General features: G+C 30.8%; 1 protein-coding gene across 5 annotated transcripts in view; it reads right to left on the bottom strand.

Annotated features, from left to right (window-relative positions):
- Positions 1-22,624, bottom strand: part of step (cytohesin steppke) — a 72,014-nt gene that overhangs the window by 17,906 nt on the left and 31,484 nt on the right. The window contains exon 1 of one of the 5 annotated variants that reach the window (XM_035880379.2): positions 9,252-9,411. The exons of 3 other annotated variants lie outside the window; for them this stretch is intronic. In XM_035880379.2, coding sequence (XP_035736272.1) covers positions 9,252-9,278 — 27 coding nt within the window. In that variant the 5' untranslated portion in view covers positions 9,279-9,411. Of the gene's footprint in view, positions 1-9,240; positions 9,412-22,624 lie in introns of those variants that run through there. One more of the 5 variants, XM_035880378.2, reaches the window with a different exon arrangement.

Genomic DNA, 22,624 nt, shown 5'->3' on the forward strand with positions numbered 1-22,624 from the left:
CAGAGCTTGGTCGTTAAATCGTGAATATGTCTACGGAAGGTGTGGCCCTACGAGCATAACACCGATCGAAGGGGGCGATAATGCTTATGATTCGAAGGTAGGCTCTCTCTCTCTCTCGCACACACACACGCACTCATTCTCTCACTTTCTCTCGTTGAAAAAAAAAGATGGTTGTTTCGCTTGAAAACTATATTCGCGTTTGCGTAATACTCGTGAATGTAAGAAAAAAAGAAAAAGAAAGAGGAAAAAGAAGAGAGAGAGAGAGAGAAAGGGATAAAGAGAGATAAAGAAAAATACAGAGAGAGAAAGAGAGAGAAAGAGAAAGGGAGGGTGGGAGAGAGAAACTACTAGATATTATATATCTGATATTGTATTAGTATCTGATCGACGAGCAAAGGGTTGGATTATGATGATTCTTTATATCGTTTTGATACGAATCTTAACACAACTTAAGCAACAAAGAGCAATATTGTGTAGCAGCAAGAGCAACAGCGCCAGCAATTGCAATAACAATTGTAACAGGAGCAACAGGAACAAGAATGGTGGTGGTAGTAGCCACCATAAACACACGGACTTGCATTCCGCGATGCAATTTCCCCTCTCTCTCTCTCTCTCTCTCTTGCTTTTGCCGTCGCCCCTTCCCGCCCCACCCCACATCCCGTCGCCATCACCGTCACCGTCACCACTACCACTGGCGCGACGCAACCCAAAAGGAACGAAATATTCACGATGCTAAATCTCTCGATTGCCGTGCCCTTTTATGTGTATGTGTATGTGTATGTGTATGTGTATGGGTGTGTGTGTATGTTTATCCTTAATTAGTTGCAGGTATTAAAACTTGGTCGCTTTATATACGGGCGTAACTCCCGATTAAGTCCGAACACTAATTAGCAGAGAAGGCATACGAAGGGGTTCTCGTTCTACATTGCTATTTGGTAGGTAACCGATGAGATACGATGGAACGATCGTTATATAATATTTTATTTATTTGAAACTCGATCGATCGTTAATGAAGAAATTTTTTCTTTTTTATTAAATAACATCCTTCGCAATTCATTCCGAAAAGCATTCGCAGAGAGAGATATAGAGAGATAGAAAGAGAGAAATCGGAAGAGGAAAATTTCATAAAAAGGAAAAAAAAAAAAAGAGAAAAAGAAAGAAGATACTAATAACCTAGAATAAAATAAAAGAGAAAGAAAGAAGTCGACGATGTACAAAGAAAAAAAGCAAGATGTTGAGGATATACGAAAAACAAAAAAATATACGTAAAAGAAATGGCGACGACGTACGAGAAAAAAAATGGCGACGACGTACGAGAAAAAAATGGCGACGAGGTACGAATAAAAAATGGCGACGACATACGAAAAAAAAGAAAGAAAGAAAACAGAAAAATATCGCCGACGTACAGAAAAAAAGAAAAAAAAAAGAAAGACGACGACGTACGAGAAAAATTAAATTGCAATCTAGACGATTCATCGATACTACCGAGAGGTTATGATGTAGCGCGCGCGCGCGCGCACATGGTTGTCGTTTCCGCAGTCTATTTCGACGCAACTTTTTAAATGCATCTCTCCCCCTCCTCTCTCCTCCAGTTCCATTACTATTACAATCATACACTATACCATCATCAGCCCCGTTCTCTCAAGTTTTTCTACTTCTTCCTTCTCTACGTATTCTCGATATTCACAGGCGGACTCCCATTCTTTATTCTTAGTCTACGGTAATTTGCATTTTTGCCTCTGAATTTCTTGTCAACAATGAGAATTGAAAGAGAGAAAGAAAGAGAGGAAGAGAGAGAGAGAAAGAGAGAGACAACGACAAGCAAATGGACGGACAGAGACATACAGACAGAAAGAGAAAAAAAGATATATATATATAGAGAGAGAGAAAGAGAGAAAGAGAAAGAGTGAAGTTAAGGGTGATAGTGGGTTAAGAAGAGAGAGAGGAGAGTAAGACAGCCAGAAAAAGATTAGTTAGACCGGAAGAGACAGACAGACAGACCGACCTCTCCTCCTTGTCTCCTCTTCTCCTCCTCCTCCTCTTTCTTTTCGTCCACGATGTGGAGCTCGTTAACCGGACAGCAGCACCAAGCCGGACACAGGATACACGACAAGGAGAACAATAAAAGCATGTTCTCGCGTCTTCGTCATCGGCGCGTATATTTGGAAGATAACGATGTATGTGTTTCCTGTTTGTATGTATGTGTTAAGTGTATATATATGTTCATAAAGGCACGGGAGCATGAACGTGTACATGGGACATGGGCATAGGACATGGGCATGGGACATGGGCATGGAACATGGGATATGGATATGAGTATTTGTATGCGCGTGCGATTGGTGCATGTATTTGTATATTACGTATATACGTGTTTTGGTGGACATATATATATATATGTATATATACCTGTACGTTTGCACACGTAAATGTACCCCTCCCTGCCCCCAACGCCCCCCACACTATCTCCTTTTACTCTCTACCTCTCTACCTCTCTCTCTCTCTCTCTACCACTTTCTCTCTCTCTTCAATCGAGTTGCTTTTGTATTGCAAGATCCGCATCCGGTCCCGCAAACGGAAAGTTGCGTTCGACCCGCCGATGCGTGAGAAAAAAAGATAGATGTATGTATGTATGTATATGTATGTATGTATGTATGTATGTATGTATGTATGTATGTATGTAATTCGTTTGTCTCTTTTCTCTCGCTTTAAGAGCAAACATTCTACACTATTTTTTTTTTTGTCATACATAGTGTTTCTATGTAAGGAACGAAAAAAATATAATGCAAATGGTGGAACGAGTAAACACTCTCTCCCCTTACCCTCCCGTCTCCCTCCCGCAACGATCGAATGCAAACGAAAATTCAAATAGATGTGTGCTTGACATAGACAGAGAGAGAGAGAGAGAGAGAGAGGAGAGAGGGGGAGGGAAAAATACGGGAGGAATATAAAGTTCTAGGAAAAGTTTGATGGACGCAAATAATAGAAAATGACGACGAGATAAGGTACGAATCATACAAGATGTCGCGCTATATAAATGTTATCATATATATATATATATATATATATATATAAGTAAATGTATGTAACGTATTGAGCAAATTTAAATACTACGAAAGAGAGATAAAATATTGTCGTAGCGTCTCTCCGTAGAACAATTTTTTTTCTGAAAAGGAATTTCTTTTCTTTTTTTTTTTTTTTTTTTTTTTTACATTACTTGAAAATAATTCATTAAGAAAAAATAAAAAGAAGAAGAATAAGTAAATACACGAATGAGAAAAAATAAAAGTAAAATAAAAAAAAAAAAATTAAAAAGTAAACAAAAGATATATAAAATTTCATCTACAAATAATTGTATGCGCTTCCATTTATTTGATCAATACTTTTTATTAATTAGCTATAGGTATCTCGTAACAAAAAAAAAAAAAAAAAAAAAAAAAAAAAAAAAAAAAAAAAAAAAAAAATCGATTGTACGAAACGATAACCATGGCAAAATGGCAAATTAATATAATGTCTTTGATGTACCAAATAAAGAAACTAAAGTAGAAATATTATATCCAATTCGTAGAATTCAGTTTCATCAGCGAATTTTAAAGGTGAGATATTGTAGAATAAATTTCAACAAACAAACATACATACATACATACATATATTACATACATACGTACGAACGTAAATAAATGCTATCTATCTATCGTCATCATATCTATCGTTCGAATTCTCAATTGGTTCCTGTCGAGATATACTTTGAATATGACGACGGCATGTGAGAATGAGAAGCTCCAACGAGTCATGGCAGAGAGCAATTCAAGGCGTTGCTTTTTGCAAGTATAATTCAAATATTTGTCATCGTCGTGCCGCGAGCCACGAATAATGATAACGATACTTCTCGATGTCGGTAGAGTGACTAATATATATATATATATATATATATATATACGCATTATTAGTTAGCGGTACGTATAAGTCATACGCTGATACACCGATACGGAGAACACATATATTATACAGACGTAGATGATACAGACACACATACATATTTGTGATTTCAAATGCATCTTTTCTCATGGCTCCATCAAACGTACCTTCTTCTTATATATATCCACCCTCTACCCTCTACCCTCCACCCATCTTCGATCCAGTCGTTAAAATGTTTACATAGGGGGAAAAAAAATAAAAAGAAAAAAAAAAAGGTAAAAAACATGAACATAACCCGGAAGAAGCTTTGATCTAATAACAAATGCTGTGTAAACTTATGTTAAATAGATAAGTAGCAACGGCAGTGCAGTTAACAACAGTAGAACCAGCAGAAGCAAGCAAAGGGTAATGAAAAGTGTGCAAACGAGAGAATTGCATTAACTATGCATAATGTTCGTTTAAACAAGGCAAGATAATAAATGTGTTGTTATATAAAATGATGATAATAGTCGACCATGTGAGAGAAAGAAAAAGAAAAAAACAGAAGGCGAAAGAGATAACGGGAGAAAAAAGAAAAAAAAAAAAAGAATAAATAAAATAAAATACAACGGAACAGGGTCAATGTGGTCAGTTAATAAAGTGATTTTATTAAAAATCAATTACTCATTTTTAGTATTAGGTATATTATATTAATTCTAGTGTTTTTCTTTTTTTTTCTTTTTATTTATTTATTTATTTTTTTTTTTTTTTTTTTTTTTTTTTTTTTTTTTTTTTTTTTTTCATTGAGAATTGTAAAACCGCAAATCCGATAAAAGAAAAAAAAGTCTAAAACATATATAACTGATTGATCAATAAAATCATTTAAAAAATTTTCGATCTAACCTGTATTAAAATAATAATTTCAATACATGATATGTGTACTGCAAGAGCAAACGTGAATTATGTGAAAAGAAAGAGATAGAGAGAGAGAGAGGTTTCAAGATTCTTTATCCGCGTCATTGGATTTGTCTGCGATAAACTTACGTAACATCTCGATATACTAATCACACTGTATAATCATACATACGTAATTATCATAAATATAAATGAATATTATTGATTAAAATATATTCAAGAATATGATCATTGCTAGGCGTATCACTTTTTCTTTTTATTTCTCTTTTTTCTTTTTTTTTTTTTTTTTCATGCTTCGATTTTTATCGTTCGTTTCAATTTATTTATTCGTTCGTTCGTTCATTTGATTTTATCTTTGGTTTTATCTTTTATTTACTTTATTTATTTATTTATTTACTTTTTTTTTTAACTCTTTCTTTAGAGAAATATCGACTCATCGCGACAATTTAATGTATCGAATATAAGCCGTGGCGTGACAAGGTACAAATATCTGGCAAAGAGCGAAAAAAAAAAAAAAAAAAAAAAAAAAAAAAAAAAAAAAAAAAAAAAGAAAGAAAGAAAAAGGAAAGGTTTTCTCGCATAAAATTCACGATCGATAATTTTATCACGTCTGATAAAATTTTGCGTTTATCTGTTATATTAAAAATATGACGTACATATGTATTATATCTACATATATGCATTACGATCGTTATAATACGTAATGTCGGAAACTGCAATATTTTATTTTCGAAATAAATAAATGTAATAATTTTTTTTATTAAATACTCTAATATTGTATATATCAATAGTACATAATAGTATCGAGTAATGATGGCTCGAAGTAATATAAAGAAAATTTATTATGTCGAATCTTAAATGATGTTGCTATTTTCAATAAAAAAAAAAAAAAAATTTTTATATAGTATTTTATATGTAAATTAATAATATTAATATTTTTTATTATATAAAAACAAAAAAAAAAATCCAATATCATAAATACGAATGGTATAGTATTGAGTAGACTCTTAAATAATATTAAAATTTTCAATAAAAAAAAAACAATTTACAGTATGTATTTTATATCTAAATAAAGTATAGCTAATATTTTTTGTCCATATAAAATACCAATGTTATAATTTATCTGAATAAGTTTTTTGAGCAATGATTAAAATAAAATAAAAAAATTAATTTTTTATATCATGTATATATATATATATATATATATATATATATATATATATATATTATATTGTCCCTTACATAATGTCGGAATTTTCAATAAAACATTTTTGATATAATACTTTACATATTTAAGTAAAGAATAATAAAAGTTATTAATTGAAAATTCCAATAGTACATTCCAATGTTATATATACATACATACACACACACACACACACACATACGCACACCAATAATATAATACTGATTTGATCCTTAAGGTTGGAATTTCCAAAAAAAAAAAAAAATATATATATATATATTTAAACATAGTGCTATTTATTTCGACATGAACTATTGCAAATATCGATAATAGACTTATTGGCCAGGTCGATATAGATTGAACGAAGACTTCAAGGTTATTACAAGTTTTATTAAAACATGGCTTCCTTCTTCTCTTCTGTATTCCGAACATGGAATATTATTACTAAGCAAAAAGATTGAAGAAGTTCCTCGAGACAAGCTTGTCTTCTTCTTCTTCTTCTTCTTCTTCTTCTTCTTCTTCTTCTTCTTCTTCTTCTTCTTCTTCTTCTTCTTCTTCTTCTTCTTCTTCTTCTCCTTTTAGATAAATAGATAGATATAGAACGAGCGGAATTAGCTGTTGCATCGATGGCAATACTCGTTAAAAGCCTGATAGATTATAAAGAAAAGATGAAAAAAATAGAAAAGGCTTTCTAGATAACCAAGAACGATAATAGTGGAGCTAACCAAAGGATATACATATATATACATACTATACATATATACATATATATATATATATATATGTATATATATATAAAGATACATACATATAGACGATGGTTTTTCTCTAATGTAAAAAGCAGAGATACAGGTGGTGTATATATATGTATATATATACATACTTTCCTTTCGTAGACACTGTTTCGATTCTTAACATCGCGAAAGTCACAGAAGAAAAATTGCGAGGGCTATGATAACGAGCGTTGAAGGAGTTTTATAGCTACTTCTCCGATGATAAGCCACGGACGACCTGTTTCGTTTCGACGTCATCATCCTTCTTCTTGTCGTCGTCGTCGTTCAGAAAAGGAAGAAGAAGAACAAGAAGAAGAAAAAGAAGAAAAAGAAGAAGGAAAAAAATTTCTGTCGACAAGATGGGACTTAAGGCTTTTTAGATTCCTTCGAAGTAGGTGGCGCCAGCATTGGAATATAAAGAGATGAGAAAAACATGTACATAGGTAAGTTAAACGCTATACGGAGTGTCTTGCTTCTTACTGTCTGTCTCTCTCTCTCTCTCTGTCTTTCTCTCTCTCTCTCTCTTTCATAAGGTGTGTGTGTATATATGCTTTGTGTTTATGTGTCGTCTCTGTCCTTTTATTCTTCTTCTTCCTCCTCCTTTCTTTCTTTCATTCATTCTTTCTCTTTCTTTCTTCTATTCTCTACTCTTTTTTTTTTCTTCTCTTTCTCTTTTTCCTTTTTTTTTTTTTTTTTTTTACGATTTTCTCGATAGTACGACTACCAGGAAACAATAGGAGGAACAATTGTTCCGAAAAGTACCCTTAGGGGCCAAGAATCCCAGTCATTCTCTCACTCTCTCTCTCTTTATCTTTCTATCTATCTCTCTTTCTCTACCGACCAACCACGTTTTCCTCTTTCCTTCCCTCTCACTCTTTCCTAACTCTATCACTATCTTTCTATCTCTTTCTGACTAGACTTCTATCGTTTCTTCACTTTGACTACATGAGTCAGAGACAATGGCCAAGAATTCTAGTGCCAATATGGCGGCCAAAGCTTTTCTTTCGAAACGATTGTCGTGAGCCTTGGGTCTTCTGATGTTAACGTACCCACCCGCTCCCATCCCACTACCCTCCATCATCGCACAATAATCCAATTGAAATTTAATATGATTTTTAACTTTCATTTTTTTATTTTCTTTACGTTTTCCTTTTCTTTTTCTTTCCTCCGCCCCGACCCACTTTTTATTATACTCTCTTCTTTCAATGCTCTTCCTACCTTTTTCCTTTTGCATTTTATATTAATTCCAAGAAAAATCGTGTCTCGAGGACAAAAGGATTTTAATACATATAATTGAGAGAGCAGCGAATTAATCTAGTTTAATGAAAAATCGTCATAGTTTTTGAATATGATATAAATATTTTCTCTCTCTCTCGCTCTCTCTCTCTCTCTTATTCATTCACTCACTCACTCCAATTATTCCGCTTTCTCGAAGGAAGATTTCAAACGCATACAACGCGACGCGCCGCGTTGCATTGAAAAATGCTTTTGCGTGCCATTTTCATGCGACGTGTGAAGTTCGTACATACATACATACATACGTACATCCATATATACATATACATAAATACACGTATACACACACAACATAGACGACCTCGTGACATTCTACTAGAATATCTCTAGAATTGGCACGAATGCCGCCGAGATGCTGCTACTCGATTCGATCTCTCTCTCTCTCTCTCTTTCTCCCTCTCTCTCTCTCTCTCTCTTCCCTCACTCTCTACCCCCCACCCAACGACATCATCAATGCTTTAGATATCTTTTCTCTCTCTCTCTCTCTCTCTCTCTATAAATATATATATATATACTCATGTATGTACTCTTGTACTTACATTATATATACGTCATCTTGTTTTTCTTTCCTCTCTTTGTCTCTTTCTTTCTTTTGTTTGTTCGTCATTTTTGTTCGTCGTTCGTAATGTCAATGAAGGAAAGAGAGAGAGAGAAAGAAAGAGAGAGAGAGAGATATCCCCCTCCGATTATTATTATTATTATATTTCTCATTTATTATCTGATAATAAATAATATATATATATATAGTCAAAATTAGTAATCTTTTGTTTCAGTTTATTAGAATAAATTAATAATAACAATGAAGATTAGAGGTAAAAAAAATGAACGAAAAAAAAAAAAGTGAAAAATAAATGAGAACGAAACAAAATGAAACGGCGATACGACAAATTCGTTTTGATTTTTTAACGCACACACGACGCACAGGCACAAACAAACACACAGGCACGCATTCACGTATGTAGTATTCATATCATAAAAAAAAAATGAATAAATAAATAAATAAAAAATGAAAAAAAAAAAAAAAAAGAATAAAAAACCGTTGAAAGAAAGAAAAAAAAAACAAACAAACAAACAAGAACAAAAAACGACGAAAGATATGAAAAATTCAATTATCATTCAGATTTCTTGTGACATACACAACACACACACAAACATATATATACACACACCACATACCAACCACACACCCAAAAACAACACATTGATATTCCCATTCATAGAAGGACACTCGGGATATCCCGTGCCGCCCGTTAGCAACCAATGCGCGAACAAACGAAACGAAACGAAATGAAATGAAACGAAACGAAAGGAGACGAAACGAAACGAAACGAAAAGAAACGAATTGAAACGAATGAGAGTCCGAAACTTGTGCTTGTTTCGAAGTCACTGTTTAGAGCATCGTTATCGAAAGAGAAAGAGAGAAATAGAGAGAGAGAGAAAGAGAGAGAGAAAAAGATATATATATATATATAGAGAGAGAGAAAGATATATATATATATATAGAGAGAGAGAGAGAGAGAAAGGTGAGGGACTATTAATGGGAGAGTATCGAGAAAAGAGGGTTGCAGTCGTTAAAAAGCCTTGGAATGTGGCGCTTCGACATTTCTGCGCTTGGCTGCGATGAAACATACTCATATACATTTACGTGTTCAAATATATATATATATACTCATTTTTACACATACAAACATACACACGCATACACACACACAAAGCCACATGACACGTACGAATATGTGCATGCATACATGCATGCATAATGATTCTTTTGGTCACATCGAGGAACGTGAAAATGCGTATTTGAACACGACCCAGTGGGTAACAGAAAGAAAGAAAGAGATGGATGGATGGATAGGTATATATGTATGTATATATATATATATGTATGCATATGTGTATGTCGGTATGTATATATATAGACGATATATATCCTACTTGGCGTTGTACTGTAATCCGCGAACGAGGAACGTTTCTATAGACTCGCGTCGTCTGCCATTCAACGACGTGAATATTCAGCTCACGCTTGAGTACGATGGAGACAGAGATAGAGATAGATAGATAGATAGATAGATATATATATATATATATATATAGAGAGAGAGAGAGAGAGAGAGAGAGAGCGCAAATCTTCGAGAAGGCATCCAAGAAGGATGAAAAAATTTCAATGAAGGAGGAAAGTAAAAAGAGAATTTAAAATGTTGAATCCGTTTTTTTTTTTTTGATATACCCTTTCTTTAACCTTGAATACTACTTACTGATAAAATTTATTATATTATTATTTCAATTTTATATACAAACTTTTTGTATATATATCTACACATACAGAACCATGCATATATATATATACATATATACGTTCATTTTATATAGATATTAAAAAAAATATGTTATAAATTATTAATTTTGTGTGTGTATGTATGTGTGTATGTTTTTGTGTAGATGTAGTAATCCTTTTATATTTTGAGGTTAGAACGTACGTTTTATAAAACTATAATCTAAATGTATATATATATATTACTCGTGTCTTACGTTTTATTTTTACGTAGAGATTAGAATGCACATTTCGTGTGCGTTTCAAACTTTCAAGAGATCGAAACAGATATAGTAAGAAAGATATAGTAAAGAAAAAGACAGAGAGAAGTGGTCTGATGGAAATCCTCGAGTATATGAACTTTTAACGAAACGAGTTTAGGTATAAGTATGCATGAGAGAGAGAATGAGAGAGAAAGAGAGAGAAAGAGAGAGAGAGAGAGAGAGAGAGAGAGAGAAAATAGATGGAAAGAGAACAAACTGTGGAGGACGATGAAGAAGTGGAAAGCCTCCAGGAAGTAGGTAAAAGGGCACTTTTCGTAATCCTCTTTGAAGTACTTCGTATCGTCCTTTAGGCGCTACCATATATATATATAGTTATTTACTTTCTCTTTATAATCACGAAGAAATAGATAATAAACATAATTGTATGGCAAAATAATTTAATTAATAACTTAAAAAAAACAAAAGAAAAGGATTAATTTTTATCTCTCTCTAACTCATCAAATTTCAATAAATGATTCATGAAATTATTTTTTACTTATCATATCAAATTTCAAAGTTTAGGTTATGTTTGTTTAGCTTAACAAGAAAAGGAGCTCAATTTTTTCTCTCTCTCTCTCTCTCTTTCTTAATCTGTATGTCTATCTGTCTGTTTCTCTTTCTCTCTTTTTCCTTCTATCTATCTCTCTTATTCTTCTTTGTTTCAAAATAAAAAGAATAATGGTGCAAGTTCACGTCATTTTCACAGAATTTCTAATCATCTTCAATAAATATAACCGTCATTAATTATCAGTCAATAAAGATAAACAAAGACAAATACATCTCTCTTTCTATATATATATATATGTATATATATATATATGCAAATGTATGTACATATATTTGCGCGCATAATCTTCCATGAATATGATGAGTTCACAATTTTTCGTTATTGGCTTTCAATAATCTCGAGTCCCTCCCTATCCCTCTGCCCCTACCTCCCCCCTCTCTCTGTTCTTTAACATAATTATGATATAAGAAAATTTAACAAGGAAGATAAAAAATAGAAACAATATATACGGACGAAGAATACGAAAAAGAAGAAAAGAAAAAATGAAAAGTAAGAAATAAATAAAAAAAGAAAAAACAAAAAAAAAAAAAGAAAAAAAGAAAAAGAAAAAAAGAAAAAATGAACAAGAACGGACAAATGACATACGAGAAGAGTTGCACTGGATCCAGTCAATTCATAAAAAAAAAAATAAAAATAAAAAAAAAAAATAAAAAAAAAATAAAAAAAAAAACATAATAAAAAAAAATAAAAAAAAGACGTATGATGATCACCTCCGTCGTCGTTCTGTCGTCAATTCATTCGCGATCTCTCTACACATGGACATACACACATACACACAAATGCAAGCGCACATGTACACGTATACAACAAGAACGCTTAATGATGAATAAAATGAAAAAATCGAATACTATGAGTCGAAGAAAAGAGAAACGCGAGAGACATCATGGCTGCAACAGTTATGCGTCTCGACACAGATTTAATGCGCGAACGTGTATCGTCCTCGAACTAATTATTCTCTTCAAAGCATACATTCGCTTTCTCTCTCTCTCTCTCTCTCTCTCTCTCTCTCTCTCTCTCTCTCTCACTCTCTTTTTCTTTCTTCCTCGTACACACGTGTATATATGTGTGTATATATATGTGTGTATATATATATACACATACTTACTCATAGATACATGAAAATGTGTGTAGTGTGTGTGTGTGTGTATGTGTGTGGGTGTGTATATATATGTTTCTTTCTATCCGCCTACAAAACTATTTTAAGCTACCGATTTGACCTGACTCGGGGTTCTCGACTTTCAATGGATGATGACGAAGGAAAAAAGGGAGGAAAAAAAGGAAAAAAAAAAAAAAAGAAAAAAAAAAGAAAAAAAGAAGAAGCAAAAGAAAAAGAAGCAAAATGAAAGATACTGTTTTATACTTTTAAAAGAAACATTCCAACAAATCTTAATATTTCTCAATGATAATTACGCGTTAATTTTCATTCACGAAAGGTCATAGGAAAAGGTCGAGAAGAAAGGACGCGCGGATGATGTAAAAATCGTTTGAATTGCGTCTGTCCCGTCGAGAGAACCCGTTGACACCGAACGCGGAAAAATTCAAATGTCAAATAATATTTAACTTTTTTTTTTCTTTTTTTTTTTTTCTCGTAATCGTCGGCTCAAAGAGATATAAATGAGACGAGGAAAATAAACGAGAGAGAGAGAGAGAGAAAAAATACATAGGATAAAAAGATTAACAACAACAACAGTGACGACGACGACGACGAAATGAATAAATGAAAAAAGAAAAATTAAATAAATAAAAAATAAAAATATTTTCCCAATAAAAATGTGACAGAAAAATAAAAAAGAAAAAAAAAAAAGAAACATGGAAAGTAAGTGAAAATAAACGCATAAGAGAGAGAGAGAGAGAGAGAGATTAACAACGACAATACAACAAAGAAAAAAATAAATGAAAATAAAAAAAAAAAAAAAAAAAAAAAAAAAAAAGAAAGAAACAAAATAAAACGATAAAAATATATGGAGAAAAAAAATCTCCGATAACACAAAATTGAAAAAATGTCTGTGGTCGAATATGATGACATAGAAAAAAAAAAAAAAAAAAAAAAAAAAAGAAAACAAAACATGAAAAAAAAGAAAACTAAATAAAAAAAGAAAGAAAGAAAGAAAAAAAAATAAATAGAATAGACGAGGATCAGAAAGTCAGTATATACTTCTTGTGGCTTCTGGTTTCTTCGTGTGTATACACACGTACACACACACACACGTATAGATTGCATAAACCGCACAACCAACTCTCTGTTTCTTCCTCGTAGCCGCAGAGAACTATTCCCGTTTATGCATGAGATTTTCCATTTCCCAGAGACGCAAGGTCGTTTTCCGTGTTGAAAGAAAAGGGGAAGGGAAAAAGAGAGGAAAAAAAAATTAGAAATAAGAGGCAGGGGAGAAATTGTCATGTTACGGCCCTCCTACCCCTTTATTTTCCATTTTTTTTCTTTTTTTTTTCATTTCTCTCTTCCTCTTTCTCTCTTTTTATATTTCTCTTCCAATTTCACTTCCCCTTTTTTTTATAAATGCGTGCGCGATTACTATATATATGTATGTATATGGAGTCGGTATAATTTTGAAATTTACCGAAAGCCACTTTTTCAAGGTTCTTCAAGAGAGAGAAGAAGATCGTTAAATATGGCCACCGCTTCGATAATTTCGAAGGAAACCATGTCGTCGCAGCTTATCCGACGACGACATCTTTTCGTATTCAGAACGAAAGAGATTATTTTAAGATAAAAGATAGACAAGAGAATATAATTTCTCTTATAAATACGTTCCTTTTCTTTCCTTTTTTTTTTCTCTTCTTCTTTTATGGGTTTTTTTTTTTTATATGTACTATCTATTAATTATTTAATATTAAATTATTTTAATATTAAACAACCTTTAATTTAACGTAGCTGTTAATTTTTATATATACTATTTGTATGTATATATATATAGTAGTATATTAATATATTATTAAAGTATATTATATTATATATGTGATCGTCAGCAACATACGAATATTATTGTACATATACAAATTAATAGTAATAATATACTATAGTAAGTATATATAAAAATAAAGGGAGAACGAGAGAGGAGAGAAAGAGAGAGTGCGATGAAAAATAAAACGCAAGAAAATAAAAATAAAAATAGAAAAAGAGGGAAAGAAAGAAAAAATAATATAAAACAACGAAGTCTTAACTCGCACGTGATATGTATTACACATGATATTACATATATACATATATATGCACCACATATGGATATGTACAATGCATAAAAAGAAAAAAAACAATCTTCACAAATCACCCCATTATTTTCTTCATTGTTCCACCTATCATCGCTAGAGAGAGAAAAAAAAAAGAGAAAAAAAGAAAGAAAAGAAGAATAAAAAGTGAAAAGAAAGAGAAAAGTAACAAAAAAAAAAAAAAAAAAAAAAACGAAAACAAAGAAAAGTTGAGAAGACAAAGGAGAAAATGAAAAAAGTCTCATCTCTTTGGCATATACCAACGTCGTCTTTCTGCCTCTGATCCGGTTGGGTCATTATGGAAATTATGGTTGGTGATGTTTAGTAGTAGTGGTAGTGGTAATGATGGTGGTGCCTTGGGAAGCTCCAGGTAAATATATGACGAAAGAGAAAAAAAAGAGAGAGGGAGAGAGAGAGAGAGAGAGAGAGAGAGAGAGAGAGAGAGAGAGAGAGAGAGAGAGAGAGAGAGAGAGAGAGAGAGAGAGAGAAAGAGAGAGAGAGAGAGAGAGAGAGAGAGAGAGAGAGAGAGAGAGAGTAAAAGAGAGAGAGAAAGAAAGTCTTTCGTACGATGTTCCAGTTTCTTCTTTAGCATGGTATTCAACGAAGAACGAACGGTTGCGGGTAAAGTGACCTCTCAAGGTCGTTTCGTGGCGAAGAGGAGAAAAGAGACCGGAAAGAATTCATTCTCTCTCTTTCTCTTTCTCTCTCTCTCTCTTTCTCTCTTCACCTCCTTTCTTTCTTTTTTACTTTCGGTCACGGACCACACGCTTTATCTAGATTTTAGCCAATGTATGTATGTGTATGTGTGTGTGTTGCGTGTGTAGGAAGCTCACAAGCCTGCTACCCCCCCCCTTATTGCACTGTAAACGAATTCGAATACGTGAACACATAGGTGCCTTGCGTTTCTTGTCTCGTAATTTTCTCACCTGTGTGTAAGCACGCGCGGGCATACGTGTACGTGTATGTTATGTTTATGTGAGGGGAGAGAGAGAAAGAAGGAGGAGGGGGGACGGAAAAAAAAAGAAAATTATAGCTTGGAATTACTACACACTATTTACATTCCTACTTTTGTTTTTATTTGTTCTTCGTTTTCTTTTTATTCTTTTCTTTTTTTCCCCGTAGATACGAAGAAGAAAATTTAAAAAAAAGAGAAAAAATATAATATAATGATGTAATATAATTAATTTATGTAATATTAGTATGATTATATAATACTATGAATAGTAAATATCATGACTATGAAATTAGATAATATTGTTAATAAATACAAATAAAAATGTTGACAATAAATTAATTAATCAGTACAAAAATAATTTTCTCACTCTCTCTCTTTTTATTTAATTATTAAAAAAGATTTAATACAAATCGAATGAAGAAACTGGACGTATTAGTAACACGTGTAATAGTAATTAAAAGTAATAATAAGGTGAAAATTGTAAAATTTATCGAAGGAAAAAAAAAGAAAATAAAAAAAAGAAAGAAAAAAAATTCTGTAGGATTTCCTTTTAATAAACCTTTTAATTAACCTAACCTCATTTGCTTTAAACATTATACATACATATAGAGTGGAAACGAAATGTTTATTAATCATTTAAAGAGTATAAAGTTCAAAGTTCTCGTGAGACTGAATTTAATATCGTCGTAGTTAGCGTATTGGTTAACAAAGTTAACTCTTTAACGAAGCTAATGCAATGCAAACGAAGAACGACGCTTATTCGCGTTCAGTATAAGAAGCGCGACGATAACATGATCGGTGTACATGCGTACCGAGCGACGGTCAAAGTTCACAGGCCGAATGATTATCCATTCCGTTGAGTTCGACAGGTTAAACGATAGATGAGAAAAGAGAGGGTGAGAGAGAGAAAGAGAGAGAGAGAGAGAGAAAAAAAAGAGAGAGAAAAACGTGGGCGAGAATATCGTACTCTGTTGTTTGAAGCTAAAGTGACTCCTACTACTTTCATTAATTGCTCCTCTTTGTATAAAAATAATAATTATTATTTATCATGATCTCCGAGTAACAACAAAAAAAAAATAAAAAATATAAAAAAAAAATTAACAAAAGGAAAAGATCATTAAGAAACAAAGAAAAAATTGTAATCGGTTACTTTTTTTTTTTTTTTTTTTTTTTTTTTTTTTTTTTTTTTTTTTTTTGAAATAATGTATTTAATTAAGGCATTAAATTTAAATCGTACAATGGCTCGCAGCCATCTTGAATCTTTTTTTGTATACTTGTAATTTTTAGGTTAGTACGATTCGATATTAAGAATACGTCTCTACATTAAGAAAATAAGAAAATATTTGATTGGAATATCATAACTGCTGTTGATTATTGCTTCAGGAGAGGTAGAAAAAAAATCATTAAGTATATTATTATTGAAAAAAGAAAAAGCAAAAAAACAACATATTAATTATGTATTTTCTTTCTTTCTTTTTTTTCTTTTTTTTTTTTTTTTATATAATGCTTATTAAAGAAATAATAGTTTCTTATAATCATTACGTAACCATCTTAAATTTTTGCCACTGGTAATTAAAATTACCTTGATTGAGATACACGTTTCTATTCGTTTCATTTCATAATTATTGGCTGGCCATTTTGAATTTTCTTTTTTTTTTCACTTTTATTTATTGTTAATTACTTTGATTTACCTTCATTTTTAATTAATTCTTTATTAACTTCTAATTAACTTTTATTTATCATTAACTTTTATTTTATTAATCATATTAATCAATTTGATTTATTATTGAAAAAGAAAAACAAAAAAAAACGTATTTAGAAAAATCATATTCTTATAATCGAACTGTAGGCCATCTTGAAATTTGTTTGAATCGTCATTTATAGGTTATGAACAATTCATAATGCATGTAATATGCGTTTACATATAATGAAAATATGTTGACTAGAATATTTTTGCTTTGTATGTACCGTTGTAATTACTGCTATTTTGGATTCTTAATACTATGAATATATATATATATATATATATATATATATATATATATATATGTATATATATAATATATATATATATATTATATATATACATATCATATATATATATGCATGTGTATGTATGTATAATGCATGAGAATGATAAATTAAGTAAACGTGACGGTAAGGAATTCGCGGAAGTCGCGCTTCGACGAACAGACTGGATTTATTGTCAGATCGCGTCATAGATAGTCATCAGAGGCTTAGAATCTCTAAACGACCTTCCCATGTTCCATGTTCCATGTTTGCCGTATCTTCTAACTTGACATAAATAATATACAAATGACTTTCATTATATCCCACTATGAAAGCGACGCCCGTCATAAATACCGTTTCGCTCATTGGCTGCGAAAATTTTTCTTTCGCGATAGAATTTTGATTCTAACGATTATCATTAAGATTATTTACATAAAACGAAACTAACTAAACGTAATTATAAAAATGTTTTAATAATAAAAATGATATCTACAAAATATTTCGGAATGTACATAATCATAAACACAGAGAGATCTCATCCCCCGTCATGGCCGCGGTATTTTTTACACGGTAAAATTTGATTTCAGTAATTCATTCGACCAAATAATAATAATAATAATAAAAATTATTATTATTATTATTATTATTATTATTATTATTATATTGTTATTAAATATGAAAATTAATAAAACACGTTGGCCAATATAAAATGAATATTTTTGAATGATTAAAATCGTAATAAACGTTGGATAATTTTTTGCCAAATAAATAAATGAGATAAAAAAAAAAAAGAAAAAAAAAATCATTTTATGTAATACAACTTCGCGTGCAAGCGTTTCTTTTTCTTTCCCCCTTTTTTCTTCGATAATAAAAAATTATCATTGAGATCATCGAAAGTTCAACAGACAGTAAATAACTCGTCCCTTTCATTTATTCGGCCTAACGACGCATTCGCCAAACAATTTTCACGGTCTAACGAATGAACGCTTGTAGAAAATTGGCAAACGAGAAGTTTGTCCAACGACGACGACGACGATTTACTACTCTTGAGACGAGTTCCAATAAAAACGCATTAATACTCCTATTATTTGGCTGATTAGATCTTATGCATAAAAGAAAGATTTTTCACGAATGAATTCGTTCGTTTCGGCCAATGCTAATTAACTCGATTTTCTAAATTCACTTATCTCTCATGTATTTCCAGAGTTGTTAAAAAGAATATTATATTAATACAGAAAAGTCATGTTAACAAGTTGTAAAAGAAAGTATTGACATGATATAGTATTTTAACTTTCATTCAATTTTAATAATAATTTTACGTTAATGAAACATACGAATATTATAAACAAATTAATATGTATATGTATTTTTTAATATGATTTTTTTTTTTAATGTACACAAAAATATATATATATATATATATAATATTTATAAGCTAATTTGGATATTGATCATTTAGCGATTTTATACATTACACACACACGCGCGCGCACTCACGCATGCATATTATACATTCATAAAAGAGAAAAATAATAATATTATATAACAAAAAAAAAAGAAAGAAAAAAAAAAGAAAAAGATAATAAATATAAAAAAGAAAAAAAATATATATATAAAAAGAAAAAAGACGGAATTTAATATCGCGGATTGAAACTTTACTTCATCGAGAGTTCATAGAGCGTTTGAATTTATTAGTTCACGTACTCGTAGCGTGCCTTTGCTAATCTGCTTGTAAAAGCAAAAACAAGTGCTTCTCGTACAGCAACGTGCGTCAGGAGATCGCGAAGTAAAAAAAAAAAAAAAAAAAAAAAAAGATAGAGATAGATAGGAAGATAGAGGAAGATAGATAAAGATAGATAGATACATAGACTGAGAGAGAGAGAGAGAGAGAGAGAGAGAGATTACGCGATCGGAATTTGCTGCCGATATTTACAGAAATGATTCAGTATCTTTAAAAGCAGAAATGGATTCTTCTCTCAATCGTGAAAAACATGAAACACGAGGCGTATCTCTTTCAACAATCACATAAACGTTTTATTTTATAATTCTTTTATAATACTTCTTTATTTATTTATTTAAAAATAAAAATCTGTCAGATCTAAAATTATAATACTATCAACATTATTATTTTTAGCATATGATAATGTTATGGTAATTCATCAATATATGTAACTACTCTTTTCTTTTTTCTATTATATTTTTCTTTTTCTCTTTTTTCTTTTTCTTTTCTTTTCTGTAATTTTTTTCTATATCGATCATAATTTAGATATACATAACATCTTAACGCTACAATTTTACTTCGGACGAGATTTTAATAGTCATTTGAATAATAAAATTTAACGTAATAATTACATCATTATAATAATAGAAATCTTTTTGCTTTTAATTAAGTAAATTGGGGAGAAAAAAGGGGGAGAAAAAAAAGAAAAAAGGAAAAGAAAAGAAAGAAAAAGCATAAACATTCCTCGTGCAAAAAATTTTTCAAATTCGTTCGAGTTGTTATTTTCTATAATCGACTCTCTGTTAGAATACATTAAAACGCGACTTAAGTAATGAACGGATTAAAATCGATGACGAAGTTCGGAAGAACGTTTCGTACTTATACTACGAACTTATATAAATTGGTAGTTTGATGAAAACTGAAACACCGAGAGAAAGAGAGAGAGAGAGAAACTTTTAATCAAAAAGTTTTTAGTAGGTAATACATAAATAATAAGTGTACAATAAACAATTGGATTGCATTCAAATGCATTTCGATACTTTGAAAAGTAAAAACAATATTTTTATCTTTTTTTATTTCTTTTCTTATTATTTTTCTTATTACTATTAACTTTTTCTTTTTTTTCTATTATTATTTTTATTATTATTATTATTATTATTATTATCTCTTTTATTAAATAATTGTTGGCAATTTTTGTTGCTTTTAATATTTCAAAAAATTATGAATTTGAAATTATTAAATATAATACCACAGTGCAACACAAATGGATACGTTTACATATACGAATAAAAATCTCTCTCTCTCTTTCTCTTTCTCTCTCTCTCTCTCTCTCTCTCTCTCTCTGTTTTTTTTTTATTCTTTTCCCTTTTTTCTCAGAGTAGTTCGATTATACACGAAACAGGACAATGACATCGACTTTCTGGGTCTTCCCTTCCGATGGAACGGAAACCTTTCTTTTCTCTTAACAGTCTAACACGTCTGCTATTCTCTTCCTTTCTCTATTTCTAAACTCCTCTTTTTCCTCTCCTACCATCCAATGATACGTTAGAAACTCAAGGGAATTCAACCGAATTCCAAACGTTTCTTTCCGCTTCGTCACACATATATATCTCGTATAACTTTATCCACGGACTCCTTCTAATCATTTATTATCTATCCATTTCAGAAGAAAAAAAGGAAAAAAAAAGAAAAAAAAAAAAAAGAAAGAAAGAAAGGAAAAATCGGGAGAGATTTTAAACGAAAAACGAAAGATATATCTATTGCACAGAAATAGAATTCTATCTATTATGTTCGCCTGCAGAGAAATGTCTTTTCGAAGCTATAAATCAAGTTATTTATCTTTTATATATATATATATAAAATAAATATATTTTTTTTAAAAAAAGAATTATTGAATATTTTTACATATAATTAAATAAATTATATTTTATAATATAATAAATAATATATTTATATTTCTTTATACATATATATATATATATATACATATTCCTTTAAATAATTATATATTTTAATATAATTATTTAAAAATTTATTCAAACATAATTAGTATCGATTAATATCGTAAAACCAGTAAAAATTTATATTTACTTTAGGATCATATAACACAAACACAAACACGAACACACACACACACACACACACACACACACATTTACACTTTATTCATAATTTAAATATTACCATCCAATGTATAATTTATTAGAAAACGTAGATAAACCATATTAATTCGTCAGAGACCACTATGGATTGTTTAAAATTCAAACAATTAGAGATAATAATACACTAATGGAGTTCTTTTTCCTTGTGTTAAGGACATCTTAAAAAGATGATTGAAAGGGGGGGGGAGGGTTGGGTGACGTTTGGGGAGAGGTAACTCAAGTAATGAAAGCATAAGATACGATATTTGATGAATGGCTTTGCAAATAAGTAGGCGCATGCACACACACGCACACACTCACACTCAGAGAAAGAAAGAGAGAGAGAAAGAGAGAGAGAGAGAAAGAGAATACATTACTAGATATAATATATATACATATATATATATAACCAGTAACTTGACTCTGTGTTTGAATCGTGCGGCACCATCATCATTGGCGACTGTCATTCACATGAAGAGATAGATATATGAATGTGTGTGTCTATGTGTGTGAAAGAGAAAGAGAGAGAAAGAGAGAGAAAGAAAGAGAGAGAGAGAGAGAGAGAGAGAAAGAAAGAGAAGCTCACATTACTGATTAGTCATAAGTTCAACAATAGTCTCTTCTCCAGATGCAAACAGTCGTGACAGTACGTGTATTAGCTTTTAGATAGGGAGTATCCGGTTACGCCTCCCGCGATTCCGATATCCAAGCAAATGAGGGAAACAATTAATATATCTTTTTCTCCTTTACTTTATTTTTCTTTCTCATTTGTTTTCTCTCTCTCTCTCTTTTTTCTTTTCTTTTTTTGTACTATTCTTGTGTCCTCGCGCTATTTCTCATCAAAATTACAAAAGAGAACATACATTTTTTTTTCCTTCTTTTTCTTTTTTCTTTTTTTTTTTTTTTTTTTTATCTTCAATTTAATGGAAGATATTTCTGCAGTCTTGGTCTTTGTTAAAAATTAATTTTTGAATATGTTCCTTAAAATGTAATAATTTTTTTTTCTCTCTTTTGTTTTTCTTTTCCCCTCAGTTCTAAAAGATTATACAGAATAATGAAATGTCTTTTATTAATGATATTTAAGACTCCCACACAAACTCTTCTTGTATTTTCGTTTGTTTTCAGAATAATGGACAGAGACAAATAATTCATTATTATTATTATTATTATTCATTTTCGTTGGCATCGTGTAATTGTAAAGATTTATTTATTAATAATATTAAAAGTCTTTTGTTAGGGGGAGGTGGTACTTTTATTCTCTGAAAATCTTTCTGCATTTTTTATTACTTCACTTTTATTTTTCTTGTTCTTTTTTCCTTCAAAATAAAGGATAGAGGAGAACGATTTTTTACCACTATTTTTTTTTT

The sequence above is a fragment of the Vespa mandarinia genome, chromosome 3, assembly GCF_050613455.1.
Source record: "Vespa mandarinia isolate Hongniang chromosome 3, ASM5061345v1, whole genome shotgun sequence".
NCBI classification, from domain to species: domain Eukaryota; kingdom Metazoa; phylum Arthropoda; class Insecta; order Hymenoptera; family Vespidae; genus Vespa; species Vespa mandarinia.